Below are 20,004 nucleotides of genomic sequence, written 5' to 3'. Positions count from 1 at the left end.
TGAGGGAGAGAGAGAGAGTGAGAGAGGGAAGAGGAGAGGGAGTTTGGAAGGGCTTGTCTGAGGACAGCACACTGAACAAAGAAGAAAGTTCGACAGACAGCAAGAAAGAACAGCGAGAGAGACAAAAAAAAGGAGTGTAAAGAAGAAGTCGAGACATAAACTCGAGAAAGGAGAGAGAGGGAGAGCGCGGTAAATCGTAGCAACGGGAGTGTTAGTGTCTGTGGGAAGCAAACAGACTCGTGCATTGAGGAGTTCCCCTCCTCTCCTCTTCGAGTGACTTCAAGCCAGTATAGAGCCTGAGAGACACTGCCAGACTGAGTGTGGGCCTGCCCTGCTCTCTGAGGTAAAGCCTGAACACTTCCTCTTTAAGTGTTGCCTTTTGATATGAATTCATTTTGGGCAAAGAGGTTTTAAGTCTGTAGCTTTGTAGTTTCTTAATCGCTGTTGCGGCTGTAGCTTGAGGGGCTAAACGCTGAACAACACTTTAGATGTGTGGTGTTGTTGCGGGTGTATTGGATCAAGCTAGCTGTAACAGTGAGATTCTGTGCTTGTTTTGATAGATCCAGATATGTTGTTGTTTTAAGTCAGTGTTTTGTTATAGTGGTATATTTGGAACATTGCTCTGTGTCTGTGTGTGTGCAGATGGCTGCTGTGTTGTGGCTCTTGCTCAAGGCGCGTGCTAGTGCCTGCAGCAAACTAGTAGCTGTGTTTGTGTTGGAGGCTGAGTTGGGGCCCCTAAGAGTCACTATGGCTGAGCAGACTGAGGTGGTAGGAGGATGAACACAGATGATTCTAGACGTCGCTTGCTGTGTAACATCATAGTTAACAAGGAGCTTTAGTGGAATGCTGTGCCGGTGAAACCTGTGACTGTCAAAGCAATTGTATCGCTCCTTCCTCCCCTCTGACCTCTGTTCGTCACCTGAACTCCTCCTGTTTGTGTCTCACCTCTCTCCCTCTCTGTCTCCCCCTACAGGCATACTCCCAGGATGCCTACCTGAGGGGCAACGAGCCTTACACAGGGGGAGCCCGGAACCTTCCGGTACCCCCGCCCCTCTGCTACGCTCCCCGCGCCAAGTCCCAGCCTCCCACTGGGTCCCCGGCCCCCATGGGCCAGAACCAGCTGGACAACTGGAGCCGCTGGGCAGGCTCCGCCAGCCCTTTGTCCCCCCTGGACAACCGCTCCACCGTGGGCAGCCCGGCCAGCTGGCAGGAGGGGCGGGGCGGACAGCCGGTGGGCCACAGTAGCCCCCCCCACAGGACGGAGGAGATCCAGTACGGTGTGACCGGGCAGCAGCCTACGGGACAGACCAGGGGCCGCTCCTACTCCTCATCTTCCTCCTCAGGAGGGCCCCTCAGCAGCCCTCTGCGTGTCCACTACGTCAACCACAATGCCACCGCCACCACCGCCTCCTCTCAGCCCCGGAAGGGCAGCCAGGCCTGGGCCAGCCCTCCCCAGCCCAGCCCCAGCCACAGCCATCACTGCCAACAGGCCCTGTCTGAGTGGTACTACAGCCAAGCTGCTGAGCAGCGCCAGGACCGCAGTGGCAGCATGCACCAACGCCACCGCAGCTATTCTCAGGACAGGCTGTGTGAGACAGGCCCCGGGCGCCACCGCCGGGGTCCGGGCGGCTGGCCCCACAGTGCCTCCCAGGACACCCTGATGCTACTGCAACAGTCAGGCCCCGGCCCCCACGGGGACCCTTCTTGGACCTACGGAGACTGGGAGGGGGCCCGGGACCAGAGTCACCCCTCCTCCTACGGCAGCAGAGCCCGGTCGGAGAACCTGCTGGTACAGTACGACCGCTATGGCCGCTCGCTGGAGATGCTGGGGTCGCCCCGTTTCGAGAGGCCCGCCTGGCTGCAGCAGGCCTCACAACAAGCACCCAGAACTGAGGCCTATCAGAGGCAGGGGAACCATTGTGGTGTCGCGCCGGCCCCCTCTATGGGCCGACAAGCACAGCCGCACCACAAAACCCAATCACAGTCCCACCCACATACCCAGCCCCAACAGCCAGCCCCTCAGAGCAGACGTCTGCCCACCGGACAGAGCCTGGACGACCAGCCAGTAGGTTACCGCAGCTACAGCCCCTCCTTCAACCGCAAGACAGGCCGCATCATGCAGCAACCCTCCTTCAGGGACCCCTCCTACCTTGGACCCCACCTCAGCTGGGCCCCCACCCCCCAAAACCAGCCCCCCGGAGGGTGTTGTTCCATCCCCCCTGGCCTCCACCACCCCTGAGCCCCTTGACAAGGCCTACCGCCCCACCAACCATGAGAGAGGGGCAGTGGAAGGCCAGGTGGAGGTGGTAGCTCAGACCCAGGAGGTCAAACTGAGACAGAAACCCCCCACGGGGCGAAGGAGCGCCCACGCCATGCGCCACCCCCACTACACCTTGCCTGTAGATGGCACGGAACCCCCTGTGTTCCCCCCCTGACCCCCACAACGCTGCCCCCGCCCCTCGCCCCTCAGGAGATAGTGCCCCGCACCGTACCAATGGCAACCTGGCCCCCCTGTCTGTAGAGGATGACGCAATGGCCTCCATTCCCTTTATAGGTAAGCACCTCCACCACCACACAGTCCTCTTCCTCTCCCTACCCCTCCATGTGACTTGCAGACCTCATCACTCCCACTTCTGTTTAAGACACAAACATATTCCTCCTGATTGATCTTACTGGAAACTAACTGTTTGTAAAAACAGACAAGAAGCTTACCAGAATGATTGACCAGAAAGATGGGAGGACGTAGACTATGACTTGGCCTGTATTTAGAGAATAGAAGTGGTCTGCCTATGTGGCCAGGCTCCGGGCTTTTCCTCACTCTGTCTCCAGTCTGTGTCTTTGTTTGTGTTGGGTAATACTGGCACTTCCCGCAGACAGTATTAATAGTGTTTGATTGAATCATAATTTACGGGACTTCACTAACCCCCCCCCCTCTCCCCTCACCCAGTCTCTCAGATTGCCTTTCCATTCACAGGAGATGAGGTGGAAGCTGACTTTATGTCTCACAGGCGTGTGTGTCTGTGATCAGAGTATGTCTGTCTGCCCACATGTCTGTCAGTCTGTCTGCTTTCACAACAGGGAGAATATTTCTCTCTCTCTACGTCACTGCCATGAATTCTCTTTCAGTTCCAGCTACGTTGGGCAGCAGGTAGCCTAGCGGTTAAGAGCGTTGGGCCAGTAACCAAAAGGTTGCTGGTTTGAGTCCCCCAGCCGACTAGGTGAAAAATCTGTCGATGTGCCCTTGAGCAAGACACTTAACCCTAGTTGCTCCGGATAAGAGCGTCTGCTAAATGACAACAACGAAATCATAATAGTATATATGAATTGGTTGGAAATCTAATAATAACCATAACTTTTGGCATTATGCCTGGATTTACTGAGATGACCCTCTGGGCTTTGTAACTGTTTGAATGTTTGTGTATTTGTGTACTACGTGTGTGTTCTACTGTAACCACACATGTGTATGTATGTATGTACAGTGTGTGTGTATGTGTTTGTGAGAACAGAACAGGAGGTATCTGGTCGTGTCTCAGCTCGTTGCCTCTGCTCTGGTGCTGAAAGAACACATGATGAACATAACAGAGCCTCACTAAATAGCCAACTGCTCCAACATGTACAGTACTAATCAACAGACCATAGCCTCTAGCCCTACGGTCAAACCACAGGCAACCAACCAACCACAGCTAAGGCACGACCTGGCCAGGGCCACATGCAGTACCTATAGGAAGTCTACACCCCCTTGAACCTTTTTCACATTTTGTTGCGTTTACACAGTGGGATTGAAATAGATTTAATTGTGTGTTTTTTTTGCCATTGATCTACATAAAATACTCCACGTCAAAGTGAAAAGAACATTTTGCCAATTTTAACAAATGAATAAAAATGGAATAACTCAAATATGCTTGTTGCATAAGTATTCACCCCCTTTGTTTAGGCAAGCCTAAATGAGTTCAGGAGTAAAATGTGGCTTAACAAATCACTTAAGTTACTGGACTCTGTGTGAAATAATAGGGGTTGACATGATTTTTGAACGACTAACCCTTCCTCTGTCCCCCATACATACCACATATGTATGTATACTGCTCAAAAAAATAAAGGGAACACTAAAATAACACATCCTAGATCTGAATGAAAGAAATAATCTTATTAAATATTTTTTTCTTTACATAGTTGAATGTGCTGACAACAAAATCACACAAAAATAATCAATGGAAATCCAATTTATCAACCCATGGAGGTCTGGATTTGGAGTCACACTCAAAATTAAAGTGGAAAACCACACTACAGGCTGATCCAACTTTTATGTAATGTCCTTAAAACAAGTCAAAATGGGACTCAGTAGTGTGTGTGGCCTCCACGTGCCTGTATGACCTCCCTACAACGCCTGGGCATGCTCCTGATGAGGTGGCGGATGGTCTCCTGAGGGATCTCCTCCCAGACCTGGACTAAAGCATCCGCCAACTTCTGGACAGTCTGTGGTGCAACGTGGCGTTGGTGGATGGAGCGAGACATGATGTCCCAGATGTGCTCAATTGGATTCAGGTCAGGGGAACGGGCGGGCCAGTCCATAGCATCAATGCCTTCCTCTTGCAGGAACTGCTGACACACTCCAGCCACATGAGGTCTAGCATTGTCTTGCATTAGGAGGAACCCAGGGCCAACCGCACCAGCATATGGTCTCACAAGGGGTCTGAGGATCTCATCTCGGTACCTAATGGCAGTCAGGCTACCTCTGGCGAGCACATGGAGGGCTGTGCGGCCCCCCAAAGAAATGCCACCCCACACCATGACTGACCCACCGCCAAACCGGTCATGCTGGAGGATGTTGCAGGCAGCAGAACGTTCTCCACGGCGTCTCCAGACTCTGTCACGTCTGTCACATGTGCTCAGTGTGAACCTGCTTCATCTGTGAAGAGCACAGGGCGCCAGTGGCGAATTTGCCGATCTTGGTGTTCTCTGGCAAATGCCAAACGTCCTGCACGGTGTTGGGCTGTAAGCACAACCCCCACCTGTGGACGTCGGGCCCTCATACCACCCTTATGGAGTCTGTTTCTGACCGTTTGAGCAGACACATGCACATTTGTGGCCTGCTGGAGGTCATTTTGCAGGGCTCTGGCAGTGCTCCTCCTGCTCCTCCTTGCACAAAGGCAGAGGTAGCGGTCCTGCTGCTGGGTTGTTGCCCTCCTACGGCCTCCTCCACGTCTCCTGATGTACTGGCTTGTCTCCTGGTAGCGCCTCCATGCTCTGGACACTACGCTGACAGACACAGCAAACCTTCTTGCCACAGCTCGCATCACACTACCACTAGAGTGAAAGCACCGCCAGCATTCAAAAGTGACCAAAACATCAGCCAGAAAGCATAAGAACTGAGAAGTGGTCTGTGGTCACCACCTGCCGAACCACTCCTTTATTGGGGGTGTCTTGCTAATTGCCTATAATTTCCACCTGTTGTCTATTCCATTTGCACAACAGCATGTGAAATGTATTGTCAATCAGTGTTGCTTCCTAAGTGGACAGTTTGATTTCACAGAAGTGTGATTGACTTGGAGTTACATTGTGTTGTTTTTTTTGAGCAGTGTATTATCCCTCAGTCAAGTATTGAATTTCAAGAACAGATTGAACTACAAAGACCAGGGAGCTTTTCTAAAGCCTCATAAAGTAGGGCAGTGATTGGTAGATGGGTAACAATAACAAATCAGACATTGAAAATCTCTTTATGCATGGTCAAGTTAATAATTATGCTGTGGATGATGTATTAAATCACCCAGACACATCAAAGATAGTCGTCCTTCTGACCTGAGCTACAAGACAGGAATGAAACTGCTCAGGGATGTTACCATGAGGCCATTGGTGATTTTAAAACAGTTACAGAGTTCAATGGCTATGATGGGAGAAAACTGAAGATGGGTCGACAACATTCTGGTGACTCCACAATACTGACCTAAATGACAGAGCGAAAAGAAGAATACAAATATAAAGAATAAAAATATTGCTTATATATGCGATAAGGCACAAAAGTAATATTGCAAAAAAACACGGCAAAGGAATACACTTTTTGGCCTAAATGCAAATCCTTATGTTTGGTCCAAAACATCACTGAGTAACTGCCTCCTTATTTTCAAGCATGGTGGTGGCTGCATCATGGTATGGATATGCTTGACTTCGGCAAAGAGTGACCAAGTTACAGTTTTGACTTAAATCTGCTTTAAAATCTATGGCAAGACTTGAAAATTGCTGTCTAGCCATAATCCCCAACACCTTGACAAAGCTTGAAGAGTTTTTAAACGGATAATAGGCAAATGTCGCCCAATCCAGGTGTGCAAAGCTCTTACAAGACTCACAGCTGTAATCGTCTGCCAAATGTGCTTCTAACATGTATTGACTCAGGGGCGTGAATACTTAACTAATCAAGGCATATTAGTGTTTTATTTTTCATTCATCTTTGACTTTAGAGTTTAGGGTATTTTGTGTAGATCGTTGACAAAAATGACAATAAAATACATTTTAATCCCACTTTGTAACACAATAAAACGTGACAAAATCCAAGGGGGGTGTAGACTTTCTCTAGGCAAGGTAGGCTACTCCCTCAGATGGTCGGGACAACAACCGAGGTCAGCAAAGTGCAAAGCAGATTCAAATGAGCTGCGTCGGAAACTTGTACCTACGTTTGAAATGGAGAGATAGATAGATGCCCTCAATGTGGGGCCAAGCCGTGACGGAACATAGAGAGAGAGGGAGACCTATAGATGAAACGATTTAATAGGGAAGAGAACCAGAAAACAGAGAACCTTCTTGCTCCTTCTCTTCCCTCCTGCTCAGAGCAGCTGAAAATTTACCGAAACTAGGCAGTCAGGGCGGCAAGCTGAGGCACGTTTCATGACCAAACACTGAAACTTAAAACTTCTCTCTTGCTGTTTCTCTATCTCTCCGTTTTTTCCTCTCCCTGATAGGATCTGTGATCTGGTTGTTTGGGAGCATGATTTAATAGGCTGCTGTTCTGTTGACTGTAGATGATGAGGCCGTGTAGTAGACAGACACACAAAAGCACAGAGTCTGTGCTGTCCAGGATGGTGGTTGGATTCTCTTGCCCTCTAGTATCGGTAGTTTGACTTAGCGTTCTCTATATGGTGCTTCCACTCACTGTAGTCTCCTTTTGAATAGTGTTGGTAGCTTGCGGTAATAAAACCAATGAAAGGAATTACATATTGGAGCATTTTTACTGTAAATCCTAGTATTGGGTCTTATTAGGATGGCAGGTTATACTGTCCCCCCTGAGCCTCCTTTTTGGGGGAACCCAGTGTTGTAGATGGTAGGACAGGAGGCCTGGTGGTAGTGGAACCCCCTGTGAGGCATAGTACAGTAGGGATCCAGACTGTCTCTGTCACACTGCCAGCCTCGGGCATTGCACTCTGTGCCCACAGCCCTCAATGCTGCCTTTGTGTACCACTATGCCCTCCCCACAACAGACACACAGAGCCACTACCCTCCACCCAACACACACACACATACACACTCACACTGAGCTGGCCAAAACATGGCCTATTCTCTCAAAGAAATCTCTCTTTCATCCTCTCTCTGTGTCTCTGTGTGAGCGGGTGAGGTCATGGTGTCTCCTATAGAGAAGGGGAAGTGGTAGTAGGCTATAGCAGTGTGCTGTGGTAGTATAGAGCCCTGCTCCATTCTAAGGCCAGTATTGTGGTGGCTCCCACTCAGGGCTCCTCTCTCTACTGGCTCTGCTGTGCTGGTTCTGTTAATGATGGCCTTTGTTAAACCCACAGGCAGCGAGAGCGGCTATTTCTGGGCTCGGCTGTAAACAGGCAGATTCCACAACCCAGATTGGGAATGTTTCCGCCTCTGCCCCTTCTCCTACTGCCTCTGTTGGGCTGGCCCTAGCACCGAGACTGATACAGAGAGAAGAGGAGGGGTGAGGGAGATGTGAGAAACAGAGGGAAGCAGGTGGAAGACAGTGAAAGTGGAAGCAGATAGGAATGAAGGGGAGAAAATGATGTCTGTGGAGAAGTATGTATGTCAGAGAAGAAACATGGGGGAGAGAGGGACGAGTCTTGCATGGCAAGTTATGTTTTGAGCACCTTGTAACAATACAAGAAAGCATAACATTAAGTTTCAAAAGTTCATGTTAAGCCTATAGGGGTTGGTTTCGAGTTGAGAGCCAAGTCGGTTTTGAGCCGTTGCTTCCATTTGAGACTGAAGATCTGCTGCCCTCTGCTGTTTAGTGAAGGTACTCAGACAGGCGCAGCAGCCGTGGTTATTAGTGAGGACAGCATTAGGACCTGAAGCTACAAAAGTTAAACATGGGCAAAACCCTACCCTTCCCTCTCTACATGCAAACACTAGTCTGGTCCATAATCCTCTGTGTCAGTCAGAAAGTGTGTTGTGGCCTGCTGGTTTCACATCCCCTTGTGTGTGTTTTAGAATGGTTGAGATGAACGCTGTATGGTTGTCTTGGACAGGGTTGGGTAGGTTACTTTCTAAATGACATCCGTTAGTTACTAGTTACCTGTCCAAAATTGTAATCGGTAATGTAACTTTTGGATCACCCAAACTCTGTAACAATCTGATTACTTTCAGTTACTTTTAGACTACTTAAGAGGCATTGGAAGAAGACAAAAATGAATTGAACGACATCTGTTGCAGGATAAATCAACTTTAGAGTTTACATAGCTGGCCATACATGGATGTTGCGTTTTACTTTATGGTGTATGTAGGCTTCTTTAAACCCATTGCTTTGTAATTTAATACAGATAAGTTTCAAGTTTTGATGTCACACGCACAACAGTGAAATGCCTTTCTTGCGAGCTCTAAACCCAACAATGCAGTAATCAATAATTAGTGCAAAAGATAACAAGGTAGAACAAAAACACACAAGAAAAAAAATCATAAATAAGAAGAACACTAGAAAGTAAGAAGCTATATACACGGTCAGTTCCAGGGTCAGTAGCTATATACACGGTCAGTTCCAGGGTCAGTAGCTATATACAGGGTCAGTAGCTATATACAGGGTCAGTTCCAGGGTCAGTAGCTATATACAGGGTCAGTAGCATACAGGGTCAGTAGCTATATACACGGTCAGTTCCAGGGTCAGTAGCTATATACAGGGTCAGTTCCAGGGTCAGTAGCTATATACACGGTCAGTTCCAGGGTCAGTAGCTATATACACGGTCAGTTCCAGGGTCAGTAGCTATATACAGGGTCAGTAGCTATATACAGGGTCAGTTCCAGGATCAGTAGCTATATACAGGGTCAGTAGCTATATACAGGGTCAGTAGCTATATACACGGTCAGTTCCAGGGTCAGTAGCTATATACAGGGTCAGTTCCAGGGTCAGTAGCTATATACACGGTCAGTTCCAGGGTCAGTAGCTATATACACGGTCAGTTCCAGGGTCAGTAGCTATATACACGGTCAGTTCCAGGGTCAGTAGCTATATACACGGTCAGTTCCAGGGTCAGTAGCTATATACACGGTCAGTTCCAGGGTCAGTAGCTATATACACGGTCAGTTCCAGGATCAGTAGCTATATACACGGTCAGTTCCAGGGTCAGTAGCTATATACACGGTCAGTTCCAGGGTCAGTAGCTATATACACGGTCAGTTCCAGGGTCAGTAGCTATATACACGGTCAGTTCCAGGGTCAGTAGCTATATACACGGTCAGTTCCAGGGTCAGTAGCTATATACACGGTCAGTTCCAGGGTCAGTAGCTATATACACGGTCAGTTCCAGGATCAGTAGCTATATACAGGGTCAGTTCCAGGGTCAGTAGCTATATACAGGGTCAGTTCCAGGGTCAGTAGCTATATACACGGTCAGTTCCAGGATCAGTAGCTATATACACGGTCAGTTCCAGGATCAGTAGCTATATACAGGGTCAGTTCCAGGGTCAGTAGCTATATACACGGTCAGTTCCAGGGTCAGTAGCTATATACAGGGTCAGTTCCAGGGTCAGTAGCTATATACAGGGTCAGTTCCAGGGTCAGTAGCTATATACAGGGTCAGTTCCAGGATCAGTAGCTATATACAGGGTCAGTTCCAGGGTCAGTAGCTATATACAGGGTCAGTTCCAGGGTCAGTAGCTATATACAGGGTCAGTTCCAGGGTCAGTAGCTATATACAGGGTCAGTTCCAGGGTCAGTAGCTATATACAGGGTCAGTTCCAGGGTCAGTAGCTATATACAGGGTCAGTTCCAGGGTCAGTAGCTATATACAGGGTCAGTTCCAGGGTCAGTAGCTATATACAGGGGTCAGTTCCAGGGTCAGTAGCTATATACACGGTCAGTTCCAGGGTCAGTAGCTATATACAGGGTCAGTTCCAGGGTCAGTAGCTATATACAGGGTCAGTTCCAGGGTCAGTAGCTATATACAGGGTCAGTTCCAGGGTCAGTAGCTATATACAGGGTCAGTTCCAGGATCAGTAGCTATATACAGGGTCAGTTCCAGGGTCAGTAGCTATATACAGGGTCAGTTCCAGGATCAGTAGCTATATACAGGGTCAGTTCCAGGGTCAGTAGCTATATACAGGGTCAGTTCCAGGGTCAGTAGCTATATACAGGGTCAGTTCCAGGATCGGTAGCTATATACAGGGTCAGTTCCAATACCATATTTACAATGTGCAGGCATACTGGATTGATAGAGGTATATATGTATACGGGTAAGGTGAGTAGGCATCAGGATATATGATAAACAGTAGCAGCAGTGTAAATGAAGATTGTATGTGAGTGTGTGTGCGTGTGTAAAGTCAGTATAAATGTGTGTGCATGGTATGTGTATGAAGTGGTGTCAGTGTGTGTGATCGTGTAGAGTCCTATGAGTGTGCATAGAGAGTGCAAAAACATATAAACAAGGTTCTATTTAGCAGTCTTATGGCTTGGGAAAATGAGCTGTTCAGGAGCCTGTTAGTGTCAGACTTGCGGAAGCAGAGAGAACAGTCTGTGACATGGGTGGCTGGAGTCTTCCTTTCACACCGCCTGATACAGAGGTCCTGGATGGTAGGGAACTCAGCCCCAGTGATGTACAGGGCTGTCCGCACCACCCTCTGTAGCTCTATGCTGTTGGCATACCAAGCAATGACGCAGCCCGTCAAGAAGCTGTAGAACTTGAATTTCAGGGCCCCAACCTTTTTCAACCTCCTGAGGGGGATGTGTGTGGATCATTTGAAGTCCTTAGTGATTTGGATCCAGAGGAACTTTAAACTCTGAACCCGCTCCACTGCAGCCCCGTCGATGTGGATGGGGGCCTACTCGGACCCCCATTTCCTGTAGTCGACGATCAGCTCCTTGGTCTTAATGACGTTGAGGGAGAGGTTGTTGTCCCGGCACCACACTGTCAGGTCACTGACCTCCTCCCTGTACGCTGTCTCATCGTCGCCGGTGATCAGGCTTACCACCGTCGTGTCGTCAGCAAACTGGATGATGTTATTGGAGTGGTGCGTGGCCTCGCCGTGGTGGGTTTACAGGGAGTACAGGAGGGGACTAAGCACGCACCCCTGTAATACGATTAGGTTATATCGTGACATAAAAAAATAAAGTCTGTCAGATTTCCAGTCATTCCAATTAATTGAATACCCCTTGATCTTCAAGAATAGGACTTGGAAATATAGATTAGCCAAATAGTTTTACCTGAGCATGACGCAAAAACAAAGGAGTTATTAGCCTACTCTGTTAATCATTTTGTTGTTTCGAGCTGAAAAAGAAATGCTGCTCTCATGGAATGGCATGCTTTGAGCACTGCCAAAAAGTGCTATTTACATGTGAAAAATGAATGCCATATGCTGCATTTGCTTTAGGCCTAATGTTTACGTTTCTGTTGGGGACACTATGATATCTGAATCATTTGTAGCTGTTTAAATCTATCAAAAGTGTGCAAGTTTGAGCATGTCTGTTAGGCCCATGGATTTAGTTTTTATCAGCACAAATTAGATTGAGCAATAAAAGCCCCACTTGTGGTCTTCTTAAATTATGCTTGTTTTTGACAGTATGTGGAGCACAATACCACGGGGGAGTTTAGAAGGGAAGAAGTCCCTCAAACTGTTATTCCAAATGCTGGAATCTGCACCATGCAGCTGTTGCAAGAGTGATTTTTTTTCACCTACTGGCTGTCCACCAGTCGCAAAAACAATACGTGATAAGCAGCTTAAACCTCTAAAATTCAACCATTATTGGGTTAAAATACACAGTCATCTACAACGACGACAATCCGTAAGAAACAAGTAGCTCGAGCAGCAGTGTGTGTCACATCAATGCGTTATGTATGTAGATATCGATTATAGGTGGTATCCGTATCGCCGTAGGCTACACCGCTGCTGTCGTCCTTATCGCCAAGCCTTTATTCAAGTAGGATGTATAATCTTTGGATGCTGACAGCAGTCGCACCATTGGAAGACAGCTTGGACTGAAACCTACCAAGGCCTATTCCTGCTCTTTTCCCGCTATCCATCAAACGCATTTGGTGTGATCATCATAGGGGTCTCTGACTTGTGGTCAGACTCGCTCAGGTGGAACAAACTTAAACCTGCGCCTTTTTCAATGCTGATTTCAACGTCTTTGAGAAAACAGAAAGGTGTCATAAAGATTTTTTTTCGGTAACGTCCTTTCTGAATTTAAAAGTAATCCTACAAGTAATCAGCTAGTTTTTAATCATCTAATCATCTAGTTTTTTAAAGGAATCTGTAATCTGATTACAATATTTTTGCTGGTAACGTAACGGATTACAGTTTTTTTTTTGTAATCGGTTATATGTAACACGTTACATGTAATCCATTACTCCCCAACCCTGATCTTGGATATATTACTTATGGTTGTTTCATGTATTTCTGTCATTCAGAATGAATGCTTTCATTTTGAAAACGCATAGCAGCTAACCAAGACATTATCACTGCAAGCAAGACATAGTTTCCTTTTTTTGTGTGTGTAATGCACTCATACAAACGAACACAGTGAATCACACACACCCTTACACATACTTCTCAACCCACTAGTTGATAAAGAACTGAAACCTAGCGTTTTTACATGATACCGAAGCCTTTTCCGTTTCCATTTGAAGAACTCTTCTCATGGAGGCAGCAGACACAGGTACAGCGTAGGGTGTTGGTTTAATCTCCCTTTATGCCATTTTACTTTCCACCTTATTATTTTGTCTATTGTCCGTGTGTGTGTGTTTTTACGCAATAGAGCTGTAATATTGCTCATTTACAGTTACGTTATTGAAGTTCTAAATTGCAGTTTTGCCTTTAGTCTTTTCTGAGTATTTTCTTCCACTTTCTCTTTGAGGATGCTTCATAGAACACATGTTATAATCTGTGGGCATTGTGTTTATGTGTTAGGAGGACAAAGAAAGTGAGTAAGTAGTAATGTGTCTTGTCAATGGTTCTCAGAGAAGCTGAGCATTCCGTGTGAAAACAGTATCTTTTTCCTTTATAGTAACCCAGTGGTGGTACCTCATTGCTCTCCCTTCCTTCAAATCCTCGCCCCTCCTCCCTCTATCCCTCTTCTCCTCCCTCTCGTCCTCTCACCCTTGATTCCGCCCTTCCCTAACCGTCCCTCTACTTCCATTCCTCCCTTCATCCTATCCTGTCTCCCGCCTCTGCCTTTTTCCTTCCCTCTCCTCCTCCCTCTATCCTTCCCTCTCCTCCTCCCTCTATCCTTCCCTCTCCTCCTCCCTCTATCCTTCTCTCTCCTCCTCCCTCTATTCTTCCCTCTCCTCCTCCCTCTATCCTTCCCTCTCCTCCTCCCTCTATCCTTCCCTCTCCTCCTCCCTCTATCCTTCCCTCTCCTCCTCCCTCTATCCTTCCCTCTCCTCCTCCCTCTATCCTTCCCTCTCCTCCTCCCTCTATCCTTCCCTCTCCTCCACCCTCTATCTTTCCCTCTCCTCCTCCCTCTTTCCTTCCCTCTCCTCCTCCCTCTATCCTTCTCTCTCCTCCTCCCTCTATTCTTCCCTCTCCTCCTCCCTCTATCCTTCCCTCTCCTCCACCCTCTATCTTTCCCTCTCCTCCTCCCTCTATCCTTCCCTCTCCTCCTCCCTCGATCCTTCCCTCTCCTCCTCCCTCTATCCTTCTCTCTCATCCTCCCTCTATCCTTCCCTCTCCTCCTCCCTCTATCCTTCCCTCTACCCCCTCCCCCTTCCCCCTCCATACAGATGAGCCGACGAGCCCCAGCGCTGACCTCCGTGCCCGCCACGTGCCCGCCTCCTCCGTGGTGTCCAGCGGCATGAGCTCAGCTCCCGCCATCATCACCAGCCCCGCCTCCCCCACCTTCACCTTCCCTCTAACCAGGCTCTTCTCACACGACTGCAGTGAGTGCCCCCCTTGAGCCGGACTACCCCGGACCGACCCCCCTGCATGCAGCCATACCAGAACCCGGCACACCTCTCTGCAGTGTCTGGTACCATGCTAGCAGACATGCCACCTCCACATCTATGGAGAGAATGGCTTACTGTACACAGGATGCTCCTTTGTTTCTCTGCATGAGTTGATTGACAATTTTTCCATGGCGAGGAGGTATAATGGCCTCCAGTAAATAGGCCTTGTGTACTTCTTTGTGCTTGGTAAGATGCATGCGCGCCCTAAAGCAAATGTAGTCACTCCTCGGTGGACTAACTGCCTAGGCAGATGCATGTGCGTCATTGAAGTGAATGGGGTTACTCTCTACTTTTTGGAGAAAGTGTGTTTTGTACCAATAGGGTCCACATTTCCTCTCTATAGACTAGAGCATGAAGTCCAGTGGTCCTCGTACACCCAGCTTTAGTCCAGTCTGTCCAGTCTGACAGACCGACTCCCCTTGCATGACGGTAGTGAGCGAAGTGACCTGAGAAGACCTAACCTAACCTGACTCCATCCTGCCAGCCCACCTCTTCACCCGCTACCTCACCCCAGCCACCTCACCCAACCACCCTCCACCTCTCTGTCAACCGCTCTCCCACGTCTGTTAACCCCACACTCCTTAACATCCTCTGACTACCATTACATCTACTTTCTTCTCTTTCTTTCCCTCTCTCTCTCACTCGCTCCGTCTCCCACTGAGCAGGCAGTATTAAATCCAGTCGCCGTTCCTCCTATCTTCTAGCCATCACCACGGAGCGCTCCAAGTCATGTGACGAGGGACTCAACACCTTCAGAGAGGAGGGCCGCGTCTTCTCGTGAGTAATGGATCACCGGGGGGAGACGCGGGAATCGATTAGGAGGGATTCATCTGAATCATATGATCAATTCATTTCGTAGTAAATCTTGCAGTAGTCATTTTAAATGAACCCTCCGTTTTATTCTCCGTAGGAGGCTGCCAAAGAGAGTGAAGAGTTTCTTCACTGATGGGGTGAGTTTTTCCTTGTTTCACAATAATAGTTGGTTGTACCCTACACGTGACTACACTGCAGATTGCAGAGGACCTTCCATTTCTGGCAGCTAGGAGAGTGTGTCTGAAACCATTTAGTTTTTTACTGTGTTTATCCCAAAAATCTGTCGCGGAGTGGTGTGTAACTTTTGACCGTGTGTGTGTGTGTGTGTGTGTGTGTGTGTGTGTGTGTGTGTGTGTGTGTGTGTGTGTGTGTGTGTGTGTGTGTGTTAGTCTCTGGACAGTCTGGGGGCAGCGGAGGAGGCGCGCTCCAAACGCCACTCCACCTCAGAGCTGGGCAGTATCAGCTACAGTGACATATGGAGAGAGGGATGGCTGCACTACAAACAGATCCTGACGGAGAAGGGCAAGGTGAGAGAGAGGGAGAGGAAAGAAAGAAAGAACGAGTAGAGGAATAGGACCTACTGCAGTTTAATGAACCATTTCTTCTCTCTCTGTCTTTTCTGTCTCTCACTCCATTTCTTCTCTCTCTGTCCTTTCTGTCTCTCACTCCATTTCTTCTCTCTCTGTCCTTTCTGTCTCTCACTCCATTTCTTCTCTCTCTGTCCTTTCTGTCTCTCACTCTCTCCATTCCGTTGTGTGTTACAGAAGGTGGGTAGCGGCATGCGTCCGTGGAGGCGGGTCTTCTCGGTGTTGCGCTCCCATTCGCTCTTCCTTTACAAGGACAAGCGGGAGGCGGTCCTGCGGGGCGCCACTCTGGGAGGCGATGCCGACGAGGAGCAGCCAATCAGCATCCGGGGCTGCCTGGTGGACATAGCGTACAGCGAGACCAAGCGTAAGCACGCGCTGCGTCTGACCACTCAGGACTTTTGTGAGTACCTGCTGCAGGCCGAGGACAGAGAGGACATGCTGGACTGGATCAAGGTCATCAGCGAGAACAGCAAGACCGACAATGAGGTGGGTCAGATGGCACCACTCTCACCTCTCAACTGACCTTTCCCCTCTCAACTCTGAACCTAGAACCCTCTGACCTCTCAACTCTGACCCTACAACCCTCATATCTTATGTCCCACACTGCCTTCTGTTTATAGCTCTCCTGTAACATTATTGTACATGTCACCTTTCTTCACTGGTGTTGCTACAGTGTATAAGGCTGTATTGATGAGAGACTGGACCGTGTGTTTGTCTGTCTCAGGAGCTGGGATTCTCAAGACAGGCTCTGATCAGTAAGAAGCTCAATGACTACAGGAAACAGAGGTGAGGGACACATGCCTCTCACTATACAGCAGTAGTGTTTGATACATCCATCTTGCTTGTCCTGCCTGGTAGAGTCAGTTTGTAACAGTCTTCTCTCTGTCTCCCCCTGCCTCCAGTCCAACAGGCAACAAGCCGGACTCCTCTCCCAGGGTGTCCCGTGCCAAGCCTTCCTTCCTGCTGGCCAAGATGGAGAACGCTGCCGGGGCGCCGCGCTCACCCAAACCTGAGGGCAAAGGTCAGAGACAGGATGGAAATGGATGTTTGTTCTGACTCTGTCTGTCTGTCTGTCTGTCTGTCTCTCTGTCTCTCTGTCTCTCTGTCTCTCTCTCTGTCTGACTCGCTGTCCCTCTGTCTGTCCCCAGATGAGAGCAACCCCCCTAAGTCGCCATGGGGGATCAACATCATGAAGAAGTCCAAGAAGTCAGGGCCCAAGGCTTTTGGAGTGCGGCTAGAAGACTGCCAGCCAGCTGCCAACAACAAGGTCAGCCAGAGCCTCCCTTCCTCTAATCTTATCATATTCTGTAAATGTAGCATTTTGTGTGTGCTTATATGCCCTGTTAAAGTATTTATTGAAAATGAATGGCATATGGACATGTATGGGTCAGTGTGTGTCTACTGTTTACTATGATGTATCTGTGTGCTGGTAAGGTATGTGTGTCCACTCCTGTCCGACCCTCCCCTCTCTGTCTGTCTGTCTGTCCTCCCAGTTCATCCCGATGATCGTGGAGATCTGCTGTGGGCTGGTGGAGGACATGGGTCTGGAGTACACCGGCATCTACAGGGTCCCAGGAAACAACGCAGTGGTGTCCAGCCTTCAGGACCAGCTCAACAAGGGATCGGACATCAACCCTGCAGAGGAGGTGAGCGGAGCAGGACCCTAGTCGCACGCACGGGCACACACACACACACACACACACACACACACACACACACACACAACCTAATGTACAGTAAGCAATAGGCACAGTAATCCATGACTGGATTAGATAGAGACACTATATCTAGTCGTCTGTGGGATGGTGTTAAACAGCATCAGTGGGGTACAAATGTTCAGCAAAGGGAAAGGATGGTATGACTATCAACTATTCTATCCAACCGTGTCTCGAAAGGCCCTTTTAGTATTGCCTCTGACCTCTCTCTCTCTCCCTGTTCTTACCGCTTCACAGAAATGGCAGGACCTGAACGTGATCAGCAGCTTGCTCAAGTCTTTCTTCAGGAAACTTCCGGAGCCTCTCTTCACTGATGGTGAGTCCCCATTTTTGTTAGATGAACCGTCAGTAAAGGCATGAATAAACTCTCATTCATCCTCCTTTTAACAGTTACAGTTGAATGTTCGTTTTTATTTCAATGTTCTGTAACTGTTCATGTAACTCTTATCCTCACAGATAAGTACAATGACTTCATCGACGCTAACCGGATGGAAAATGCCGGGGACCGGCTAAAGACCATGAAAAAACTGGTATGTGAACGTTGTCTGAACCCGTTCTTCTGTTTGCATATCCGGTATAGTCTTTCCCTGGAAGGATGAGGGATAACAGATTACACAGAATACTCAGAAGTGTTGACGTATTTCTCCTTATCGCTCTCTCTCTCTCTCTCTCTCTCTCTCTCTCTCTCTCTCTCCGTTAGATCCGTGACTTACCGGACCATTACTACCACACTCTCAAGTTCCTGGTTGGCCATCTGAAGACGGTAGCTGACCACTGTGAGAAAAACAAGGTCTGAATACGGCTATCGTAGTGTTGTAACGCGAACGGCTTATTATAGGCTGCGTCCTAAATTGCACCCTATTTCCCCATATAGTGCCCGGCGTTTGTCCCGTCCCCAATGGCACTTTATTCCCTATGTAAAGTGCCCTACTTTTTACAGAGTCACAGTAACAGATGATAGTAACGGATGGTGAAGGAAGCCGGATTTATAATGAGATGTATTGTTTCTGTGTGGGTGTAGATGGAACCTCGTAACTTGGCCCTGGTGTTTGGGCCCACGCTGGTGCGGACGTCTGAAGACAACATGACAGACATGGTGACTCACATGCCTGACCGCTACAAGATAGTAGAGACGCTCATCCAACATGTGAGTGAGCCTCTAATCCCAACCAATGACAAACCTGTTTACTGGCTTCATGTTAACTCTCCTCCGATGAGCTGGCGCTACCCTGTCGGAATATCTTCTCACAGATATTTTCTTTCTCTCTGTCTCCTCTCTCTCTCTCTCTGTTTCCTCCCACAGTATCTCTGGTTTTTCAGTGAGGACCTGGACAAGGATGAGAAGGTGCAGTGGGACTTACTCTGCAAACTGTGGAAACTATGTGGGGACAGCTGTTCAGTTCACACGGTCATGTTGGAGCTCACAGTGTGATCTGCTCCAGTAAACAGCCCAAATAGGATGTGCTATGATACAGTATATCTTGCCTATGCGTCATTGCCTGCGTCTCATATTGCACCCTATTCCCTTCGTAGTGCACTACTTCTTTTACCAGAGCCCTATGGGCCGTGAAAAAATAGCGCATTATATGGAGGATGGGGTGCCATTTGGGACACAGTCACTGATTCTGATGCAGGACTTAAATCCAGTGTTCATGTGTTGTTTATGACTCGATGCCTTTCTCCCCTTCAGACTCCAGTAGACACGAAGGACCTGGTGCCTGCCCCCAATATCGACCACTTGCTCTCCAACATCGGCAGGACCGCTCTGCTAGGGGAGGCGTCAGGTGAGGGCCCGCCCACCACTGCCCAAATACATCCAATCACAACCTGCACTGAGCTACTGACAGCCTGTGCAGACCAATCACGGTTCATACTGCGGCCGAACTGGCCAATCAGTGACTGTCAATAATCATTGACAGCCACACAGTTGAACCAATCCCATACAATCAGGATATAGGCATGACATACATTTGAAATGATTTGCCCTTGCCGAGTTTCTCTCTTTCGATCACTAGACTGTGCTTCTTTCCTCTCACCTGGTTTTCTTTTCTTCTTTATTACTCATCTTTCACTTTCTCTTCTACATCGCTGCATCCCTCTCTTAGCTGAGCCTGTGGAGCAGCCACTGCGGTAGGATGGGATTTCCCCTGCCAATTCCTGTGTGTGTTTGTGTGTGCGTGTGCATGTGCATGCGTGCGTGAGAAATAGTGAGTTTGGGTGTGATGGTGTTTGTTAGTAAAAGGTGGGTGGGTGTGTTTGGTATGTGTCAACATCTTCAGAGGAAGTTGCTCTCGGCTCCCTCTCAGTGTCCGCTTGACTAAGGCAGGAGTTGTGTGTGAGGATGACCCTGTACTGTCACCCAGTCTGACTAATGGATGAATGACTTTGTGTTCTCTGTCACTGAGAGAGAAAGCCCCTCTACAGTGGTCTCTCCATCTGTCTGTCCTGTTTACCTCACCTGCTCCACTCATTCTGTATAGGACCTCTCATGTGTTACTCTGGGGTGTGTGTGTGTGT

General features: G+C 48.5%; 1 protein-coding gene across 1 annotated transcript in view; it reads left to right on the top strand.

Moving 5' to 3' along the window:
• The window catches only part of LOC106600788 (rho GTPase-activating protein 23), a 44,927-nt gene that overhangs the window by 19,588 nt on the left and 5,335 nt on the right, over window positions 1–20,004 (top strand). The window contains exons 7-23 of the mRNA XM_045716055.1: window positions 974–2,236; window positions 2,404–2,554; window positions 14,151–14,306; window positions 15,038–15,149; window positions 15,283–15,322; window positions 15,575–15,712; window positions 15,950–16,258; window positions 16,497–16,558; window positions 16,675–16,793; window positions 16,921–17,039; window positions 17,266–17,418; window positions 17,725–17,803; window positions 17,944–18,017; window positions 18,188–18,277; window positions 18,509–18,634; window positions 18,791–18,832; window positions 19,178–19,271. Coding sequence (XP_045572011.1) covers window positions 974–2,236; window positions 2,404–2,554; window positions 14,151–14,306; window positions 15,038–15,149; window positions 15,283–15,322; window positions 15,575–15,712; window positions 15,950–16,258; window positions 16,497–16,558; window positions 16,675–16,793; window positions 16,921–17,039; window positions 17,266–17,418; window positions 17,725–17,803; window positions 17,944–18,017; window positions 18,188–18,277; window positions 18,509–18,634; window positions 18,791–18,832; window positions 19,178–19,271 — 3,127 coding nt within the window. The remainder of the gene's footprint in view (window positions 1–973; window positions 2,237–2,403; window positions 2,555–14,150; window positions 14,307–15,037; window positions 15,150–15,282; window positions 15,323–15,574; window positions 15,713–15,949; window positions 16,259–16,496; window positions 16,559–16,674; window positions 16,794–16,920; window positions 17,040–17,265; window positions 17,419–17,724; window positions 17,804–17,943; window positions 18,018–18,187; window positions 18,278–18,508; window positions 18,635–18,790; window positions 18,833–19,177; window positions 19,272–20,004) is intronic.

The sequence above is a fragment of the Salmo salar genome, chromosome ssa03 (genome assembly GCF_905237065.1).
Source record: "Salmo salar chromosome ssa03, Ssal_v3.1, whole genome shotgun sequence".
Classification (NCBI taxonomy): Eukaryota; Metazoa; Chordata; class Actinopteri; order Salmoniformes; family Salmonidae; genus Salmo; species Salmo salar.
The sequence above is the reverse complement of the archived record's forward strand: the minus strand, read 5'-3'. Positions and strand labels throughout refer to the sequence as shown.